At 36.9% G+C, this 21,911-nt stretch overlaps 2 protein-coding genes across 10 annotated transcripts in view; one reads left to right on the forward strand and one right to left on the reverse strand.

The window, feature by feature from the left end:
* The window catches only part of CASK (calcium/calmodulin dependent serine protein kinase), a 315,531-nt gene that overhangs the window by 117,898 nt on the left and 175,722 nt on the right, over positions 1-21,911 (reverse strand). For all 8 annotated transcript variants that reach the window (XM_006211818.4, XM_006211816.4, XM_031671296.2 and 5 more), the window contains exon 6: positions 2,009-2,111. In XM_006211818.4, the coding sequence (XP_006211880.1) occupies positions 2,009-2,111 (103 nt within the window). The remainder of the gene's footprint in view (positions 1-2,008; positions 2,112-21,911) is intronic.
* GPR34 (G protein-coupled receptor 34) lies at positions 11,225-17,973 on the forward strand. Of its 2 annotated transcripts, none has more exons than XM_015245724.3 (3): positions 11,225-11,351; positions 12,003-12,097; positions 16,242-17,973. In XM_015245724.3, the coding sequence occupies exon 3, from the start codon at positions 16,321-16,323 to the stop codon at positions 17,455-17,457; it is 1,137 nt and encodes a 378-aa protein (XP_015101210.1). In that variant the 5' UTR covers positions 11,225-11,351; positions 12,003-12,097; positions 16,242-16,320; the 3' UTR covers positions 17,458-17,973. The 2 variants fall into 2 exon arrangements, with proteins under 2 accessions (XP_015101210.1, XP_031527159.1); XM_031671299.2 differs by having other exon boundaries at positions 11,346-11,397.

Here is a 21,911-nt window from a genome sequence, read left to right on the forward strand (position 1 = left end):
GCAGATCCAGATTAAGAGAAATAAGATCCCTATAAATGGACAGTATATAGTATATAAAAGGGATTTGTTTTATTTCATTTCATCCCATCAACCTTGGGGATGTAATTATCAGAAATCATGTGTTATTTAATTGTGCAGTCTTAACACAGGGGTGATGTGTTAAGATTTGAGAGTTAGTTTAATAGCTATATTTGTTTAAAAACAGCAATTTAAGATTTGTAGCTGACTGCAAGATTAATATGAGCAGCAGTGTTACACGGTTGTCCAAAAAGCTCATGCAATTTGGGGAGCCTGATAGAAATGTAAGATCCACAGCAAAAGAAGCAACAGCCTCAAGCTTCTGTGTGCTGGACGTACCTGTAGTTTTGCCCAGTTCTGGCTCTGTACTTTGTGCATAGCGGAGATTCTGAACCAGTTTATGTGAGGAATGGCTAAATTAACCTTGGCAAGTTAATGTGGATAAGACTTAGGGGGACATGTTAGCTGTTTCCAAACATTTGAATGGCTATCATGTGGAAGGATTAAAATTGTTTGCTGTGGCTCCAAAAGTCAGAATTAGGACCATTGTGTGGAAGTTACAGGAAGACAGACTTCTGTTTGGTGCAAGGATGAACATTTCTTTACTTAAGGAGCTTTCCAAAAATGGAACGTCCTGGGACATAGTGAATTTTTTGCCATCTGAGGAATTAAACTAGAGCTCAGTTTTTTGCTGGGTATTTTATGAGAGAGTTCCAGCATGAGTTACAAGACTAGAGAAGTTAAGATCCCTTTGAATCCTGAGATTCAATGATTCTATGATTAAACTGCGTATTGTTACCTGACCATTTGGTAAGTCTTCTAATCACAGATGAAAAGTTTTGAATTACAGGGAAAAATAAGTTTTCAAAACTATCCTCAACTTGCAGCTTCTCATATTCTTGAAAATGATTAGCTAGAAGAAAATGCAAAACTAGAAGAAAATCTAAGTATAATTTAATTTTAGAGGGCAATGTGGTAAAATAATACTTTAAAGAGTACAAGTATGACTCATGGCTTATTTTTCAGAAGATGGTCTCTTGTTAATACTGCTTTATGTTTTAGTAATAAAGAATTAAAAGAAATATCCTGTGTAATGGGTTATTTTGATATTCATCATTTGTCAGGTATTTGAACTTAATATAAGCATTCTTAAAAGATGACTGGTTTAAAAAGATTCTGTTGATATTTCTCATATTTTTTTTCTTTGTAAAGGCTGGCAGCATTTGGAGATGGGAAACAGAAAGCAATGACTAAAAGGTTGGTAGTTTGTAGAATGGAGAACCAAGTAATTTGCAAAATTAAAGAACAAAACTAAAAACAGGGCCGCATTCGAAGCTGGAGTCTATTGAAAGGAATAAATAAAACCCAAATACTTGAATCTGTAATTAGGATCCACCACTGTACACTGGTGAAGAAAGTTTCCATTTTAACTTTTCTTCTTTTTTTTCCTGGCATGGGAATTTTCTAATTATGTTTGTTTTGGCTAATAATAAAACCAGTCTGTATTCACATTTGCTCGCTCTTCCCAAATACACAGATTGATGGCTTGAGCAGGACTCTTTCACAAATGGAAAGAGGAAAACAGTATGAAATTAAAACTTAGTCACTGATGTAACCTGAAGGTAATTAAGCTACATATTTCAGATTTGACTTCAATTGATCAGTTCAACTTTAAAAGTCACTTTGCCCCAAATATCACCTTCTTCCAATATGGTTTTAATCTCTGTATGTTGGGTCTGTCCCCTGGTAAGTGCTGGGGATACAAAGAGTAAAAAGATAGAGTCTATTCTTAAGGGATTAAAATTCTAGTTAAGACTACAGAATTATTAAATTCAAAACTATATCATGGCACTTTTTTAGGGTGGGTTAGCATGGGGTGGAATGGGGTATGAAACACTGAAGATGGACTCATATTTAGTTTGAAAGTTTTATATCAGCCTGAAAGTGACCAGATTTTGAAGAAAATATTTAAAAAAAAAAGTATTCTTACCTCCAGCTACAAGTCCAGACTCCCCTAATTGAATAGCTACCCCAAAGCCCCCAAGTTTAACAGGGGCCGAGTTTTCCTTTGAGGCAAGTAGAACACAGTGGGGCTGAAAAGAAAAACAAACAAACCAAAGACAAGGATTAACTGAAGATGAACAATTCAATTTACACAAAACCAAGTAACATGATCATATAAGTAATACTTTTAAAACTCCTGGAATTACTTTGGATGCTTGAATTATTTGTCCTAGTCTCACTTCTGGCTGATTTCTCCAAAAACTTACCTGTTCTATCCAATATTTTTCAGGAATTATTTGCTTCCAAAATTAGGGTGTGGTGCTAAGATTTACTCAGAAGCATGGACGTTCAAGACAGATGAGACAGGCATATTTTCTGCCTTTTTATGCAATATTCTCTTTGAGTTACAGTGTACACTTAAGGAAAAAATATATTTTCCATTCCTGCAAAAATGTTCCTTGAAAGCTCTGGCTTTACCTATAGTGCCACTATATCTTGGCCCTTAAGGGATGCTGATGGTCCTTTCTTCACCCACCCTCTCACTATCTGATTTCTTAATTCATTCCAATCCCAAGTAAGAAAAGTCAGATTTAATGAGTTTAACTGAGCCTGGCTCCTGGGGAATTCAGTGCTCATCCTGGGGTCTTTTCTCTGGATCTGCCCTTCCTCTCTGTGGGAATGGCAGGTGAGAAAGGAGCAGGGAGAAAGGAGAGTACTTGGTTGGCCACTAGTCCGGGGTAAAGATATCCTTCAAGGAGCAGCTGCTTGACTAGGGCTTTCTAAGAATCATATACTTTGTAGTCACAATGAGAGTTTCTTTGTAGGACCTTGTCCTCTGCATCTAGTTCTGTCTGGGACCTTATTTGGGGCTGGTGTCAGGAAAGCATCTCATTGTAGGGACCTTTGGTCTCAGCTTAAATACTATATACTCCCCAATATGACTAACATTATGTATAATATGACCTGTTCTTAAAATACGGGTTAGTGAAAGAGGCAAGCTCTTCAGGCTTAGAAGAAAAAAGTATTTTTTCATTCTCCTCTATACTTGCTCATACATTAAATGACATGGTTTTAGTTCAGGTTTAACATACATGATAGTGGGCATACAGAGAACTGTGCAGTAAAACTCTGAGCTGGTGCACCCAGAGAGATGTTTGGTGACTGATACGCCAAAGTGGGAGGGATCCTTGCTCGGCCCAGTGAAAGTATCAGGGTTCCACTCCGGAAGTTACTCTTTCTGTCCAAAGGTGCTTAAAGACCTTTTACAACAGTCTAGCACAAAGAAAGATGAACCCTCGAGCGTGTGTGAGTGAGAGAAAGAGGGGAGAGGAGAAGCAAGTGCACATGGTGAGCGAACCGCGGCAAGACACACAGTAGCCAGAAGGGTCTACGGGAGAGCAAGCAAACCTCTACAGAAACCAACTGATGAGGAGTGCTCTCTCTCAAAGAGCGCCCATCTGGCTCAAATGAAGACGGACGACAACAGACACGAAGAAAAAAGCAATAGTTTCAGCGTGACACCCGTGTGGGGCACAGTAAATGAACAAGCCTAGCAAAGGACAGGTGTGTGCAGAAAAAGAAAATACAAACTAGACCCAGACAGGGTCTCCTGGCCAGTGTCGCTGTCACCTTCTTAGGAAGGATAAGTGGAAGCTGAAATCAGAATCCTAGAGCACACCCTTTATAGTCTGTTGACTATATTTATGCTTAAGTTAATGTTACGTTGAGATTTATGTAATTCTCATCAGTGTGGATTCAGTTATTCTCAATAAATCCTTAAGTGAGACAAGCCATACAATTGGAACTAAAGATAGACAATAAACCAAGAAACCAACACACATAAGTGAATGTAAGACTAGGTAGTGTCAAGCACTATGAGGAAAACTAAGCTGGTAAGGAGGTAGGTGTTTCAGGTTTGGAGACTAGGGAGCTGCTCTTCAGTAAGGGAGGGGATGTCAGAGAAAGCCATGTGGAAGCAAGCTCCTGGGGAGGGGGAAGACAGTTAAGCACAAAGGCCCAGAGCAGGGTTGGAATGTCTGGAGAGGAGTCAGGAAGCCAGTGTGCTGGGAAAGGAGTGAACAAGGGGAAGGGTGGTGGGAAGTATAATCCACAGGATCAAAGACCCGACTGTCCAGGGTTTTGAAGATAAGACCAGAACTCTGCGTTTTATGCTAAGCAAGACAGGAAACCATCGGAAAGTTTTGAGCAAGGGAGCATTAAGACTGGTTTTAGGTCTGAAAGGGTCACTTGAACTGCTGTATGGAGAACAGACTGCAAAAGCACAAGAGTGGAAGGAAGGAGACCAGGTGGGAGGCTTCTGCTGTTGTCTGGGCAAGAGAAGATGGTGATATGGACTAGACTAGAGTGACAGAATCAAGGTGGTGAAAGCGGTCAAATTCAGGATATGTTCTGATGGTAAATCTGACAGGAACTGCTGCTGGATATGCAGTGTGAGAGAAAGAGTTAAGTCAAGTATGGCAACTAGGTTTTTGTTTTGGACATCTGAATGAAAATGAAGATGCCACTTACTGAAACTGGGAACACAGGGGGAGGAGTTTGAAAGAGGGATCAAGAATTTGGCTTCATACAAATTGAGCGTGAGGTCTCACAAGATAGAAGAGGGAAGGCTGGGATTAGCGATATAAATTTGGGATCAACAGCATATAGAGAGTATTTATAGCCAAGGTAATGAATGAAATTGCTTAGGGAGTGAACCACCAATAGAAAAGAAGAGGTCAGAGAATTGGGGCCTGGTACCCAGCAGTATCTGAGGTGAGGAAGATGAGAAGAATCTAGCAAAGGAAACAGAATGGCTAGATGGTAAAGCAGGGGGGAAAAGTCAGAGGAAAAGTCAGAAATGCCACTGAGAAGTCATTAAAGATGAGAACTGAGAATTGACTACTAGATTTAGCAACTTGGAAATCACTGATGACCTTGATAAGAAGGGTTTTGGTGGTGTGATAGAGACAAAAATCCCCACTGGACTGGGTTCAAGAGAGAATGGGAAGAGATGATGGGGAAATAGAAAATTCAGATACCTTTCAAAACTTTACTGTGGTAGGAATAGAGAAATGAAATGTAGCTAGAAGACAATGTGAAGCCAAGGAAGTTTCTTTCTTTTTTAAAACTTTTTAATGTTTACAACTGGAGAAAATAGATTAATAAACCTCCAGGCACCAATCACCCAGCTTTAACAATTATGGACATTCTACCATCCTTGCTTCATCTGTCTCCAACCATTTATTATTTTTTTCTGAATTCTTTTTTAAAAAAACATATCATTTTGCCTGTTAATAGTTCAGTGTTTCTAAGAGACAACTTAAAAAATAACCATGTCATTATCACACCCAATAAAATTAAGAATAATTCTTTAATATAATCTAATACCAGTCCACATTTTATTTTCCTTGACTGTCTCAAAAATGTCTTTTTTAAAGTTGGCTAGTGCAAAATGGTATTCGAGGTCCATACATTGCATTTGATGGTAATCTCTCTTAAGTCTCTCTTATTCTACAACATATTCCCCGTCAGACCTTTTTAAAAATGTTCATGATATCGATTAGTTAAGATATTCAGTAATTTCCCCTATGGAATCCCCTACAATCTGGGCTTGGCTAATGGTACTTACAGGGAGTCATTTAATATGTTCCTTAATCTTCTGTATTTCCTGTAAATTGTAGTTAGATCTAGAAGCTTGATTAGTTTCATGTTCAATTTCAGGATTTTTGGCCCAATATTTCATAAGTGGTGTATCTGTTATAACACATCAGGAAGAACATAATATCTAGTTCTCCTACAGGATTGATCAGTGGGTTCAGGTGCTGTCTGCCGAGATCCATCATTATAAAGCTCACCATCAACTTTTCATTTAATGATTTTAGCAGCCATTGATGCCTAGCTCCATAATGAAGGGTTCCAAAATGGAGGTTTTCCCCAACACTTTGTTATGAAAACTACCAAACATAGAGAAAAGTAAAAGAATTGTATAGTAAATAGCTGTATATACACCACAAAGATTCTACGATTAACATTTTGCTACATTTGCTTTATCAAATATCTATCTATTCATCCCTCTACCCAATCATCAATCCATCTTTTCACTACACTTCAGCTACACATATCATTAGTTTCACGTTTGTTTAAAATTATGTCTAAGGTGAAATTTACATAACTGTCAAGTGCACAAATCTTAAGAGTACTATTAGAGAGTTTTGACAATTTGCATATGTCTGTATACCGCAAAGCCCTGTATCAAGATGTTATCATCATCCCAGAAAACTCCCTCATCCCCTTCCCATTCAATCTCTGCTGCCATGCGTGCCCCCAGTGCAAACCCCTATTCTGATGCTTTTTCACCACAAGTTTGTTTTGCCTGTACTAGAACTTTACATGCACGAAGCCAATATAGTATGTACTCTTCTATGGAAGGCCACTCTCACTCAGCATGTTTCTGAGATCCATCCATTTTGTTGTCATCAGTAGTTCATTTTTTTTTATTGCTGAGTAAGTATTGTGCTGCATGAATATACCACAGTTTGTCCACTTTCCTACTGATGATCACTTAGGCTGTTTCTAGTTTTTGGATATTATGAATAAAGCTGCTTTGAACTTTTTCCAGAATAACAAGTTGGTTTCTAGGCAACCTCCAAAGGTGACCAATGAAAGCTTTTTTGGTATTATTATGAATTTCTAAATTTTTATATTTTTATGTGTTTTAATCAATTGCAGCCATTATTCATTTTGACGCTTGAATTGTCCCATTTTTGGCCAGTGAGAGCCCCTATTTAAGTCAACTTTTAAGCCCTTTTTTAAGACTCTAGGAGTCTGATAACTTCCTTCCTTTTAGCCACAAGATGTTTGAGGCTTGTCTTTTTCATTTCTTGCCCCAGATCTGGAACTGACCATTTCTCCCAACAGCCCCATTTCTGTCTACTGGGAAAAGGTATTTAAACCCACAATATAGGTATTAGATACACTGTTACTATTGAGTTATCACTGCTTTGACTTTTCAGTGGACAGAGCTAAAAATTATGTATTTTTTAGATGGAAAAATAATCACCAATTCATACTGATGTTTCTTCCTACTCAATTACAGGGGTTTTAACTTCACTTCTTTGATTTTGTCAAGTAATGCCGGTACCTAATAACATCAGTATAATTACTCATTTGCTTTCTCCTTTAATGTGTGTGTATAAAAGTTTCAAAATAACAACACCTACATTACTAGTAATAGCGAAACTACTGTAGGCTGTTTAAGATGCCTTTGTGATTCTTTTTGTCTGTAGGATACACCCTACCAGAGATGCTCAGTCAAAATACTGTTTTACTATTCAATGAAGTAAGAATTCATGAATTTATGCTAATATAAATAAATAAGTAAACAAATGGTAAGAAGGAAAAGCTTTCCTTTCCATAGAAAATCAATTAATAAAAGTAGAAGAAATTCCAGCATTAGAGAAATCACCATTTGGCAGTTATGATAATAATTGATTCAGGTAAGAACCATTAAAGAGCTCTAACTAGTGGGTAAAAGTTTGAAGAGTGACAGGATATTTGTATAATCTCAGAGTAGTTCCCCACAGGATACTTATTAATTACAAAGGGTAAAATAGTAATTTTACAAAGGAGAAACCTGGCAGACACTATCATCAAAATTACTGCTGCTAGTCATGGGACCAGTTAATAGCATATGCTTCCTGACATGTTTCCTTCACTGAGAAGAACTTGGCAACACTGCTGTGGTATTCCTGCCAAAGGACGTAACTGGATCTCATCATGAAGAAACATGAGATAAACCCAAACCGAGGGGCATTCTAGAAAGTAACAGGCCCATAGTCTACAAATACCGTTCCAGATTAAAGGGATTAAAGGAGACTACAGAGATTTAACTGCTAAAATGCAATACATGGTCTTGTTTTTATTTTTGCTACAAAGGATCTTATTCAGACAATTGAAACCGGAATAGGTCTGTAGATTACATAATAGCATTTTTTCCATACAAAGTCTCTGATTTTGATGGTTTTACTGTGGCTATTAAGAGAATTCCTTATTTTTAGGAAATATATAGGTAGATGGATAAAGAGAAGGATAAGAGTGAATGAGTGAGAATAAACCAAATGTAGAAAAATGGTAACATATGGAGAATCCGAGTGAAAGGTGTCTGAAATTCCTTGTACGATTCTTGTGACTTTTCTTTAAGTCTAAAATTATGTAAATCAAAAACAAAACACCCCACCCTATTTTAAAGTCACTTAAAAGAATTCTTGTGGTTATACCTTCAATTTGTTAATTTGGTGTTTTGATTATATAAGACGTGTACACAAAGCTCCAAAGTCAAAACTGCAAACAAATACCATTCAGTGAGGTCTAGCTTTTGTCCCCTCTCTTCTTATATTAGTTTTTGGCTTATCCTTCCATTGTTTTGTTTTGTTCTGAAAATGAGACCATACACAGATACTTCAAATTTTCACATAACAACATATCCAGTAGATGACCACATAGCAATACCTAGAGATTTTCAGGGAGGTTTTTTGTGTTTGTTTTTGTTTTGTTTTTTAAAGAGAGACATTTGTGTGCTGATGGGAGAGATCCTGTAGAAAGGAAGCAAAGACCCCAGGAGAGGGGGGATGGGATGGAATGTGCAAGTGGGAAGGGGGCTGGCTTAGTGACAGTGAAGAAGGCAGGGGACTGACTGGGCACCTGGGGACGCAGGCAGATGTGGATGTAAGAAGATGAGGAAGTTCTCTTCTGAGCGCTTCTATTTTCCATTTACTTGAAATAAAGTCACCATCAGGTGGGAGGGGGGAAGAATAGAGGGTTGTTGGTAGCGTGATAAGACTGAAGGTGTGAAAAAGTTATTTTCAAAGAATAGAATGAACTAAGCTTTCAGACTTGAGTATCATAATCACACAGATTTGCTGACCTACAACCTCAGAGTTTCCAACTCATAACGTCTGGGGTGAGGTTAAGAATGTGCATTTCTAACAAGTTCCCGAGTGATATTGATGCTACTAGTCTGGGCGCCATGCTTTGAGAACTACCAGACTAAGGAAATATGACAGGACTGCTGGCAGCACAGGGGCCCACTTGAGGTCTGTGGTCATGAATCTGAAGCAAGACCAATCAGCACCCTTCTGTGTTTGTACCCGGCAGTCCTCATTTTAGCTGGCGGGGTTCAGGTCTGGAGGGCGTGGTGAGTTGAATTTAACCAGGGTTGGGATTTAGATAAAGAGAGGGGGGTGATATCAGTAATAGGTGGCACCAAACAAGCATGTCCAGTTACTTCTTCTTTTCTACTTCTATCTTTTGTATACAGAAAAAACTAAGCTATCCACAAAGTTTGAGGAAGGGGAAGGGTGAGCAGAAGAGGATATATAGGAATAAGCAAAGAACACAGAGACAGAAAGCAGAAAGTTCAGAACGAACAAGTAAAAGCACACATAAAAGAATTAGGAAAAGGCTTATATTCAAATCTGGTCACAGTGGGGTCACCAGGGAATGAGAGATTAAAACAGAATTAGTGTTTTGAAAAGGGATGGCTTAGGTGTGGAAAAATAGATAGTACAATATAGAAAACAATTTATATTAGATTTTATGAAACAGAACATATAGGAGATAAATACAATTTAGTTATTTTTAAAAAAATCCTGCCAGGATCCTGAAAAGATATTTACACACCCGCATTTATTGCAGCATTATTCACAACAGTCAAGAGGTGGAAGCAACCCAAATGTTCACTGACAGATGACTGGATATAGGAAATGTGCTATAGACATACAATGGAATAATATGTAGCCTTAAAAAGAAGGGAGTCCTGTCACACGCTACAACATGGGTGAACCTCCAGGATATTATGTTAAACAAAATAAGCCAGTCATAAAAGGACAAACACTCTATGATGTGACTGAAATGAATTATCTACAAATTCAAAATCATAGAAAGTAGAAAGAAAGTTGCCAAGAGTCGGAGAAAAGGGAGGGGGGATTAATGCTTAGTGGGTATAGAGTTTCAGTTTTGCAAGATAAAAAATTTCTAGATATAAACACAAGTATATTTAACCCTACTGAACAATATAAATATACTTTACACTACTAAACTGTACATTTAAAAATAGTTAAGATGGTTAGTTTAGTGCTATGCGTTTTTTACAACACACACACACACACACACACGAAATTCCTCCCAGACCAATACAGTAATCATCTTCTTTCTCAGAGGCTCTAGGAGGAAGTAAAAACTACAGTATTTTTACTTTGGCAATTTAAAAATATTCTGTCTCATGTATCATATTTACAACAAACTAAAAGTTCTGGAGAACATGATGTTTAGAAGAGTGTATGTGCCCAGAAATAAATCAGAATGTTAGATAAAGCCCAATGAGTTAAATATTATTTAGTGTAAAGTAAACAAAGCTGCAGGGTAACAATTATGCAGAGGATAATAACTAACTTTTCTTCATTTCAGATGACAAAAAAGGGGAAATGGCATTAAACTACAGGGCCAGCAGTTACAAAGACGGACAGATAGTGGTTAAATATTGGACTAGGACCAAAACAAAAACTGCAGAATTACTTCATTATTTTCTCTAACATATAGGAGATTATTTCAATTTACTTGGGAGAGTTTATCACAGTGATAAAAAGGAAAGAAGACCATCACAAATTTCATCTAGTCCTAAAATTACAAGATTGTTTTAGAAAATAAATCCAAGGTCTTAAATGAATACATGAAAATATACTAAAATAATGGATAGCTCAAATAAAATTTTTAAAAATTAAATAACAAAATAATTCATTACTCGTGTAACTATAATGCAATACAGAAATGCCATTTTATATGAATAACTTAATTTATAAAATGAATCCAGAAAGAAAGAAAAATTAAATGCTTGTGCTTTAAAAGTCTATATAGCATATTATGTATCATTTCTTAGGAAAAATAGAAAATGCTTATTTCTGCTTAGAATTTATAAAACTTCTTTCTTTGGAGGGATAAGGGCAAACTTTCCACAACTGTCAAGGTGGAAAGTATTCACATAAAAGATAGAAATAATTTCTTAAAGTGTTGCTTGAAGTTAAAGGTAGAGTTGTTGCATAGTGGTGGGGCTTTTTAATATTTTCACAAGGAGTCTGAGGGTTATCATATTGAAAAAAGAAAGAAAAGAGAAAAAAACACACACCTATTACCACATGCAAATATATAAAAAAAAGAAGATAACCTCAACCAATTGCACCACAACCGGATGAAGGAGCCCAGCTGACACATGAAGACGAGTCTGCATCTAGGGAAGCGTGGGGCTCAGCTCCTTGTGCTTCAACAGAGCCTGAACTGTGAGTATGCCTTGATTCCAACTGCATAAATGATCCTTCTTTTCAGGTATAGTTTGACTATCTGAATATTAAAAACAAAACCTGCTTCATGGTGACTAGCAACCCTTTGCTTCTAGAACCCTGAGTAAACTGCTTGAATTATATATTTCTGCCTTGACTTAAAACAAGGCTGTGTCTTCTTAGTTACTTGAAGTACTTTAGGACACTGGAGGTATTTAAGCTCATACTATCAACACTGTCACACTGTTTATACTGTATTTTGTATACTGCCATAGAGACTTGCAGATCTACTTGAATCAATTAAAAGTTATTTTCCTATGCAACAAATTTTATTTCCAGTGTATTATAAGTGATCTATAACTTATTAACTTCATTAAGTTCTGCTGTCTCCCTACTTTCAATGATAGTATTTTCTTTATTATATTGCTTCTATTTTATGGTAGTTACCAGATCAATTAAATTTTAAGTTTTATGTTTCTGAAGTTAATATGATGAATATTAGAGAAAAGAAAAAGCAAGATATGCTTTAGTTAATTCTCCTAAAATTCAAAAAGTTTTTTTAGCCACAGTTAAATTTACAACAAAACCTAATGTACTACTAATAGTATTCTTTCCAAACTAACATGCTTTTAATTTTCATTTTGTATGCAGCAATTAATGCAGTTTTTTGAAGCATGGCCTGAATGATTCAGTCATTATCAAGTCAAACTACAAATGTAAAAAAGGCTGCTACCATTGCCAAATAGGTATGTATTTTAACATAGCAGTGTGATATTTTTCACAAACATGCCCAAACTGCATTTAAAACGCGTTTCCTCATGGAGGCCACAGTGAATCTGTTGGGTCCTACCCTCCAGTACAGAAGCTCCTATAGGAGCCAGGTGAAAATTCACCAGCCAGGGGAGGGTGGTGCTGGTGGGTACATAGCAGCACTGACACAGAGTTGCAATCTTCAGGATTTGTCAAGTAACAACATTAAAAACCATTAACCGTTTACTCTCAGAAAACCACTGTGACCACTTCACCTGAGTCACAAGTAACATCCACTGGGAAATTGGTCTAGTATGTGAACACAGTGGTGTGTTTCTTATCTTTGCAGGCCATTCTTAACAAATCAAATAAGCACTTTTTGAAACATCAATAAATGGCCTGAGGAACAGCAAGTGATCGACACATTGTAAAGGAGGCAAAAATCAGCCATTAAATTCAAAACAGAATCTTATCTGCTAATTTGATAATAAATGACTGGACACTAGCCATCTAATGCAGGGTTCTAAATGATGGCTACTATCACTTTTCAAACAAATGCATTACTTTGCTTTGCTCTCTTTGAGCTTGAAAATAAAGCAAAACCAGAAAGGGTTATTGGTGATCTTGTCCAACTATTATTTATTTATTTTATTTGTAGATTAGAGCTGAGGCAAATGGTTTCAGGCTATGTGCTTTGAGCTAACAGCTTTCTAGAAACATCTTGATTATGACTATCGGGCCCAGAAGTAAGTTTGAAAAGATACGCTCTGGGGGATGGGCTGAACATTCTGAGGAATGATTTGTGGTTCTGTAAACTCTGGACCTTTTTACTTACTATAATGGACAAAGCAAATGAAAAGACTAGTTCCTTTTCCAAAGAGTTAAAGCTAGATGACATAATCTCTTCTTCAAATTGCTCATGTGGCTAATGTTAAAGGAATCATGTCAAAATACTGCTGATAGAATTCATCACTAGTGAAGAAAATGCTGATCATATGTGATTAGGAGGAGCAAGGTTTGGTGAAAAGGATCATGGGTTCTAAAAGCCAGACAGATCTGAGTCTCCATTTGGGTATTGCCATTTAAGAGCTGTGTGGTCATGGGTAATAATCATAAAATCTTTAATATCGACCTCACACAGTTATTATAAGGATTATGTAAATGAAATAATATAAATGTGCTTAACATACTGTCTGGTACACAGCAAACGCTAAATAAATATTAGTTAATGGTTCAATCATCTTGCTCAAGGGTTCAATTCTGACTGCACATTAGAATCCCCTGAGGAGCTTTTAAAGGAAACCATTGCCTGGAGCCCATTCCAGACCAATTAAATCAGAAGATCTGGGGATGGAGCCAGGCACTGGTATCTTTAAAAAGCCCTCCAGAGGATTCTAATATGCAGCCAGGACTGAGAGCCATGAGAGTCTCTTCTATACAGTACCCAATTGTGGTAGTCTCAAAAAACATCTCTGGTGGTAAGACTCTTATTGCCTCCCAAGATAGACTGTTTCATTCTAAAAAAGCATTTCCTTAAAAGGAGGCAACATATGTCTCTGCAATTTCTACTCACTAGTCCTTGTTCTGCTTTCTGAAGACATATAACACAAGGTGAAATTCTTTTCTCTGTGGCCTTGAAAGCATTCGCATCTCCAGGTGCCTTTTCCTTCCACTCGCTCCTATGACATGATTTGGGCTCTGTGGCCTTTTCTGAATGTGCTGCTGAGGATGAAACATTGTATTCCAGATGGAACCCTAACAGCTTAGGACAGAACCAGATTAGGGGTGGCAGTCTTCATGTAAGAAACTCCATGGCTAAGAAGTCAACCAAAGAAGGGTTAGTTTTTTGTTGTAGCCGCATCACACTACGTATCTGGCAACTGCAGTCATTGCAATTGTGCTCCTGTTAATGCAGCTAAAGCCCCTCCTGTACTTGAACAGTTGGTTTTAATATCCACATGTAGGATGTTACTTGCTTTTCTACTAAACTCTCTTTCATTCCACAGTATTTATTGTGCTAATAAGCACTTGGTACGCGGAGGCAAACAAAACAGACTTGTTTCTTAACCCTAGCGGAGTTCACAGTGTGGAGAAGAAAAAACTTCCTACAGTTTCGAAAGTCCTTTTAGCTGTCTGAGCTCTCCACACCGTGTCACCTGTCATGCCTCAGCTCACTTTCATCAGTGGCGATGCGATGTTTCTACCTTAGCCTCAGCCAGCTCCCTGTGTGACCACACAACACAGGTCCGTCTACCGGGGCCCTTCTCCTCTTCCCAGTAATCTGCACTGCGTGGCCAGCTCCATTTTTGGCAGACTGCCATTCTTCCTAGATTGCCCTTTCCTTTTAGAATTTCAGGTCACCAGAAAACATGCCTGTATGTTTCTATAAACTTTGTGAAATCTGTCTTCCTGCAGTTGAGACACTAGACTCAGTCCTCTTGCTTCCCTCCCTCCGCTGTCCTGAGCTCTGGAGACAGACTCTTACCGGGGTTACATAACTTCCTCTTCACCAGCCAGTTCCTCTTCCTGGGATTCAATTCCACCCCACTTTACAAAAATTTAAACTGGAACTTCATGTTCTACTAAAATGGTTTCTTCTTGATGAAATTATAGGTTAGCATTTTAAGAAAGGCTAAGTTCTTCCAAATGTCTTTTCTCTGGGTACAATGTCAAATCAGGATATTAGTTATGGTAATTCAAATCCATTTTACATGATAGCATTTCAAGTTTGAATGCACACTCCTACAAAAATGTTTACTGAGAGCAGGGTTTTTGTCTTGTTTGCCTTCGTTTTCCAAGTAGTATTTACCCAAGTGTGAACTATTACTAAAATGAAATGAACCGAAAGGTGTTTTTTTTTTAAGCTAATTTTCATTGAGCACTCTGTTCTGTGACAGAGTAAAGAAAAGAACAGTTTTCTTGTCTGTAGAATGGATTTTTTCATTTCTACAGACAAGAAAACTAAGGCTTAGGAGAGATTAAGGTGTTTGCCCAAAGTCACAGAGTTAGTTACGTATGATTTTGAAAACCTTGCCCTGAATGTCTTTATTACACGTGCTAAGAAGCTTCTGTAAAGAAACAGGGCAGCCACTCTAAGAAAGGAATGAGATGAGATCCCCTGGGACCCACTCCTCACACCTTCTAGCTCTTTATGGTGGCCTCTCAGCCTGAGCTCTTCACAGCTGCCAATGCCTACATAAGAGCCAATGACAACCAGCGCTGCTAACATTCTCTGCAGCCACAAACAAGTGGAATTTATTCACACACTGTCCTAGCAAGAGTCTCAAATTACCCAGCCCAGGGCATATTTAAGCTGCAGTTACTTGCTTTTAAAATCTTAGACTGCACATCCTATTTCCCACCTACATTCTCACTCTATGCTCTGGGCTTCCAATCTAACTGGCAGCCATCGCCATCTGACTGGGTTTAGTTTGGCTACTTTGCTCTCCCGTGTAGTGCTACAAGTCTTCCCAGTGAGGCAAGTGTTGTGCTGTCTTGTTCTGCTACATTAATTGCACGCCCCCGAAGGCAAATGATTTTAATACCCTCAACTTGGTGTTAGGTTGAAAAGGAAGAAAACTCAGACCCCCTTCCTGTATTCCCGCTACGGAATGAGCAACTGCCACAGTTTATCTGTCACACCATGTGGCAACACGTGTCAAAATGAATGAATGCCACCTATGAGGGAGAGTCCAGCAGGAAGCTGGACAGGGGCCAGCAGTGGGCCCAGCCCACACATGGCTGCAACCACCTTTACGGAAATTGATACTCATCTTCAAAAAATATGAGCAGTCATTTCACCTATATCTCCATTCCCATAACAATTTCCCTAAGAAAAGATGACTTCATAGTTCAGTTATTTATTTTAATATAGTAAATGAAACAAACCTTGAACATTTACCACAGCCATAGGAAAGGTTAGAGCAGGACATTCCATAAGATTCTGCTCTATTTGCTGCGTGTTTTGTGACACCTACAAAACTACATGTATTGTGTAGACATCCAAATGGTCCGAAATAGGATAAAAGGCAAGTTTCTCACAATGTCTGAAAGTAAATCATGTATTACTTGCACATTGAGCTAAAGTGATTGTTACTGAAATAACAGACGACTCATTCAGTGTTTGGCATTCTGTTGCAGGGAAAATCTGAAGACATAAAGGCTACTCTCTAGGAACATGTCATTTAGCATCTTCACTTTTTGATCCCTAGAGAAGACAATGAGAAGTCACACGGTAACAATGACGACTACTGCAGTCAGCAGCTGGCCTTGCTCCTCCCAGGAAGTGCACTTTGTAACTAATCACAGCATCCAATCGCCACACAACTTCTCGGGAGCATCCAATTTTACTGCCTGTTCCATGGATGAAAAATTACTCTCTACCGTGTTAACAACATTCTACTCTGTTATTTTCATCCTGGGCCTGGTTGGAAACATAATTGCCCTCTATGTGTTTCTGGGTATCCACCGAAAAAGAAATTCCATTCAGATCTACCTACTTAATGTAGCCATCGCAGACCTCTTACTCATCTTCTGCCTCCCTTTCCGAATAATGTATCACATTAACCAAAACACGTGGACACTAGGTGTGATTCTTTGCAAGGTTGTGGGAACACTATTTTATATGAACATGTACATTAGCATTATTTTGCTTGGATTCATCAGTTTGGATCGCTACATCAAAATTAATGGATCTATACAACAACGGAAGGCAGTAACAACCAAACAGAGTATTTATGTTTGCTGTACAGTATGGATAGTTGCTCTTGCTGGATTTTTAACTATGATCATTTTAACCCTTAAGAAAGGAGGTCATAATTCCACAATGTGTTTCCACTATAGAGATAAGCATAATGCAAAAGGAGAAGCAATTTTTAACTTCATTCTTGTGGTAATGTTCTGGTTAATTTTCCTACTAATAATCCTTTCATATATTAAGATTGGCAAGAATCTATTGAGGATATCTAAAAGGAGGTCAAAATTCCCTAATTCTGGTAAATATGCCACTACAGCCCGGAATTCCTTTATCGTGCTTATCATTTTCACTGTATGTTTCGTTCCCTATCATGCCTTCCGATTTGTCTATATTTCTTCACAGCTAAATGTGTCGTCTTGCCATTGGAAGGAAATCATTCACAAAACCAATGAGATCATGCTGGTTTTCTCATCTTTCAATAGTTGTTTAGATCCAGTCATGTATTTCTTGATGTCCAGTAACATTCGCAAAATAATGTGCCAACTTCTTTCTAGACGATTTCAAGGGGAAGCAAGCAGGAGTGAAAGCACTTCAGAATTTAAACCAGGATACTCCCTGCACGATACATCTGCTGGAGCTAAAATACAGCCTACTTCTTAAAGCACTTGAGGTAAACATATTAAAAAGAATGATAAAATACAGCCACTCCATTCCTTGAGGAACAAAAAAATTATGAAGCAAAGCTCTAACATTTACAAAGCTCAGATCTTCCCAAATTTCATTTCTTATTTGTGATATTTCATTTGCTTTACTGTAAATTATTTCAAGGGAAAGCTTATACTCATCACTAGACTTTAAATCTGTATATAAAATCTTCTTAAAAATATTGTTAGGCTAACACTGTTAACATAGATTATAAAGTTAAATGAAATTTATGGTTTTAACTACAGAATAATTCAAGAAAATGTCAGTTACTCAAGTTACTAAAGCTGTTATTCAAAATCAAGCACCTAATACTAATTTAAAGTGTGTTTAAATATTAAATGATTTAAGGAAAAGCTTATGTTTATTATCATTTAAAAAGCTTGTATAATTTGTCATTGTATTCACTTATGCCTAAACTTCTATAACAGATGAAATGATAATAAAATTCTAATAAGAATGAAATCACCCACTATCTATCACTACTTAGACAAAATGGAAAGAATTTAAATATCTATGGTAAAAATCAAACAGATGAGCTAAGAATTCATCAGCCCAGCAACAGGATTTAGAACTGCACCTTACTTAAGACAGATTTATAAACGATTCAGCCATCTTGGACTACATGCTTTGATAGAGTAACACTGAAGACGTGTACATCCTATGGTCCAGCAAGTCCACTTCTAGGTATACATTTTACAGAACCACTCAAACATGTATACAAGGAAACACATGTAATGATGCTAAATGACCTACTGTTCATAATACTAAACGATTGGAAATAACCTAAGTGAGTTTGCATCGGCAAAGGAATGGAGAAATAGATTACACCTGCATGCACCAACATGGGGAATTCTCAAAAATAATGTTGAATAAAAATCAAACAAATAAAAACTGCAAAAGGGTATGTATATGAAATCATTTATATAAAATACAAAAACATGTAAAATAACATTCTTTATGGATCTATATATGCAATAAAAATATAAAATGTGTGGTAATATACACAACATATATACCAACTTAAGGTTAATGGTTATATCTTGAGAGATTTGAAGCAAATACGGCAAAATATTAATAATGTCTGTTAAATCTGCGTGGTAGTACATGGGTATTTGTTATATTATTTTTGGTATATATCTGAGTGTTTGAAGTATTTCAGAACAATAAAGAAAATCTGTAGATTAGAATTAAAAGGAACAAATTCTGAAATTTTCATGTATGTTCAAAAATAATTGGAGCTTAAGCTCTAAGAGGAAGGGCCTTTATTCATTACTGACTGCCCAGAGCATGTAGCTGCATTGCCTGGCACCACAAAGATCAATACGTATTTGCTGAATAACTGAACGAATGAGTGGATGAATGAGACAGGGAGGGATGGAAGGAAGGCATGCTTAACGGAATCAGAAAAGTAGGTTATTTTGCTTTTTTCCTAAGTCAGTGTATCTGGATATAACTGTATAGAACATCATATGATTGAAATCAGGAGATGTCATTAAGGTAAGCATTCTCAAAAGTTTGGCCATTATCGTTCAGCTCTTTGATTACACACAGCATCAGAATGCCATTGACTGAATATATAGAAACCTGTTATGACAAACTAAGGATCTACTCATAAGTTTCTGTTACCAAGTATGAGAATTTTTTATAGCCAGAATACTTCAAACTTCTGGTAGGCTACGGACTGGAAAATCAACATTAAAGAGTAAGAAGAATTTTGTTAGGGCTGAATTTATTTTAACAAGATTTGGCTTGTATACAATTAGTGCTCAACTGAGCTGTATTTCATAAGTGCACACAAATGGTTGCATAAATAATAGGTCAAAGCAGAATTATATTTAAAAAACAAGAAACATTTGAGAATAAAAATTGAAATTTGCAGAAAAATTAGAGGCTTGGGAAAAGTAATAAAATGTATATTAATTACTTTGCTTTGACAACATCAATGAATACCACCAAACTGAAATCCAGAATTTCTGTTTGTATAATTTAAAAATATGACAATATTGATTTTCTCTCATGTTCTCAAAATTAATTTTTTACATTACTAGCAAACATTTTATGTCCCTACGTGTCTCTATTGTAAACATACAGTTTGAATGGTTAAATTACATTACCTACTATTATCATTAGCGGTAGTTTTATGGAACATTACAAGAAACATAAATACACTCATAATTCTACAAGCTGTCTCATTATTTATACTAAATGAGATGATCCCTATAAAGCCCTGCACAATGGCATTCTTAAAAAATAAAGTACATCGAGTCAATTCTTGCTACAATATTTGTAATAAAATAAATTTTTATAAAAGTCAACCTGTCTATAAGCTCATAATGGATTTTGTTTACTGACTGGAGTTTCACTAATAACATGCCTTAGAGTAGCCTGAATCCTGAGAACGTTTCTAAAATTTTTAGAAAAACATGTTAAACTTACGAAATTTAAGGCTATTATGCATAAGCTTTCATTTCTTGCTGAGCATTAGTGTACACGGGCAGGAAACACTGTCCTACCTCCCCCAAGCCAAGGTTTAGTTCTAGAAGCACACAGAAAAGGGACATTCAGAAGTACATACACATCCCTACCTTGCAAAAGAGCTTCACAACAAGTTTCTAAATAACACCTCACATATGCAAAACCAAACAAAGGCAAAATTAACTGCCTGGCTGCCAGAATAAGACCTCAATGCTGAGTATTGCTATTAGTTTTGGAAAAGTGTTCTGTGCAGAGTCCAGTTTGATGGCAGTTGAATTTCTAAGGTCAGGTCACTAGAAAAAGAAAATTCTGTTCTAGTACAGAAAGTTTTATTTTCAACTGCTTTTTAAAATGGATTCTTCAGTCCTGCTGATATAAAAGAAGAACCAATATAATTATAGCTCTGTGAAGCAAAGCCTTACTGAAGGTTACCCACAAGAGAAAAACAGCATGAAATGGAGTTCTCTCAACAGGCAGTCTGGATTTTGCAGAAACATGTTAACGGGCTAATTATTCTTTAGCCTTTTGAAATATGAATGGAAACTTATTTCACCAGATACTAAAATATATTCTTATTCTTCTTTAAGTCTAACACTGTGGAGCAGATACAAGAAGAAGCTTATCAGAGGGATGGAATGCATATCTCTATGCAGACCCTTCATGATATATAAGATTAACTGGCAAATTAATCAATCTCAGAAGGGTAGGAGCAAGAACAAATCAGAGGGAAACCAAAGATTCTGTTAGTCAAGATGCGTTACAATCTTGCAAAAAGGGGTTAAGTGAATTTTTAAAAAAGTTTTCTGAGTGGCTCTGATAAACTTTTCTCCCTCAGAGAGAATCGCTTCATATCAAGGAGACATCACAAAAAGCATTGGGGAAGGAGGGAATACATTAATAAATAGTGCTGTGTTTATTTAAAATAAAAAGCCAATTTATAGCCTCACTTCATATCACACTAAAAAAAAAGTGGATCAAAGAGTTAAATGTAAATAATGAAATCATTAAAAGACTTTAAAATGTATGACTAACTCATGTGTGGAAGGGAAAGAACTTTCTATTAATAAAATAGGAATAACTGTAGGAGAAAACGCATAGATTTGACTTTAGGAAGTAGATTTTTGGGGTCAAAAAACATAAAAGCAAAAACACAAAGTGAGAAAAATATTCACAACAGTAAGACATTTACTGGAGAGTAAGGCACCAACAGACACCATAAAGTTCTAAAGAAATTTGTAGTTTTGATGAGAAGAAAGCATTTGAATCTCAGAATATAATCTGAATTATGTCAACTCGGATGAGACAGAAACTCTCACGAAGGCTGGTGTGGTGTCTTTTTTCATAGCCACATGACCCAGCTGAGGACACATTCCTATAAGTGGCTGCTGTAGTGCCTCAGTTCAGTCCGGTTTTCAAATTAAGACCTTGAGGGCTGGCTGTGTGCTGGTGACAACACACTCGGAACCAGAAAGGAGGTGCTAGGTTTGTCCTAAACTTCTACTTTGCCTCTTACTTCTCCCCTTCAAGTTCCCATGCAAAGGAATGGGAAGCAAAGTAAAATATATTTATTTATGTGCCTTTTACCGTGCTGGGTGCTTGGCACGCATCATTATCATTTAATCCTCAGTGTGTTGTAATTTAAGGATCAAATGTATTTTACATATGAGGGGATGCAAGCTGGTAGACTTTTACTCCATAGGCATTGTCTCTGCTAAGACAGTGCTTGTCATTTTCATTGCATTCTGCCCAAGGACAATGGTAATTATTGAGATGTCTGTTGCTTAAAAAAAAATCCCCCAAAACCCACAAATAGGCATTCATATGTACTTAGGGCAAAAAAATTCTGTTTCTTACTCATCAAAACTGTGTGGTGTCAAAAAACCAAAATCTTAAAAGAAATCGTTTTCTAGCTATCACACATTTGTACACTCTGA

The sequence above is a fragment of the Vicugna pacos genome, chromosome X (genome assembly GCF_048564905.1).
Source record: "Vicugna pacos chromosome X, VicPac4, whole genome shotgun sequence".
In the NCBI taxonomy this organism is placed as follows: Eukaryota; Metazoa; Chordata; class Mammalia; order Artiodactyla; family Camelidae; genus Vicugna; species Vicugna pacos.

Excerpts from the sequence above, each read along its gene's own strand:
- GPR34 (XM_015245724.3), top strand. The coding sequence starts at position 16,321 with ATGAGAAGTCACACGGTAACAATGACGACTACTGCAGTCAGCAGCTGG.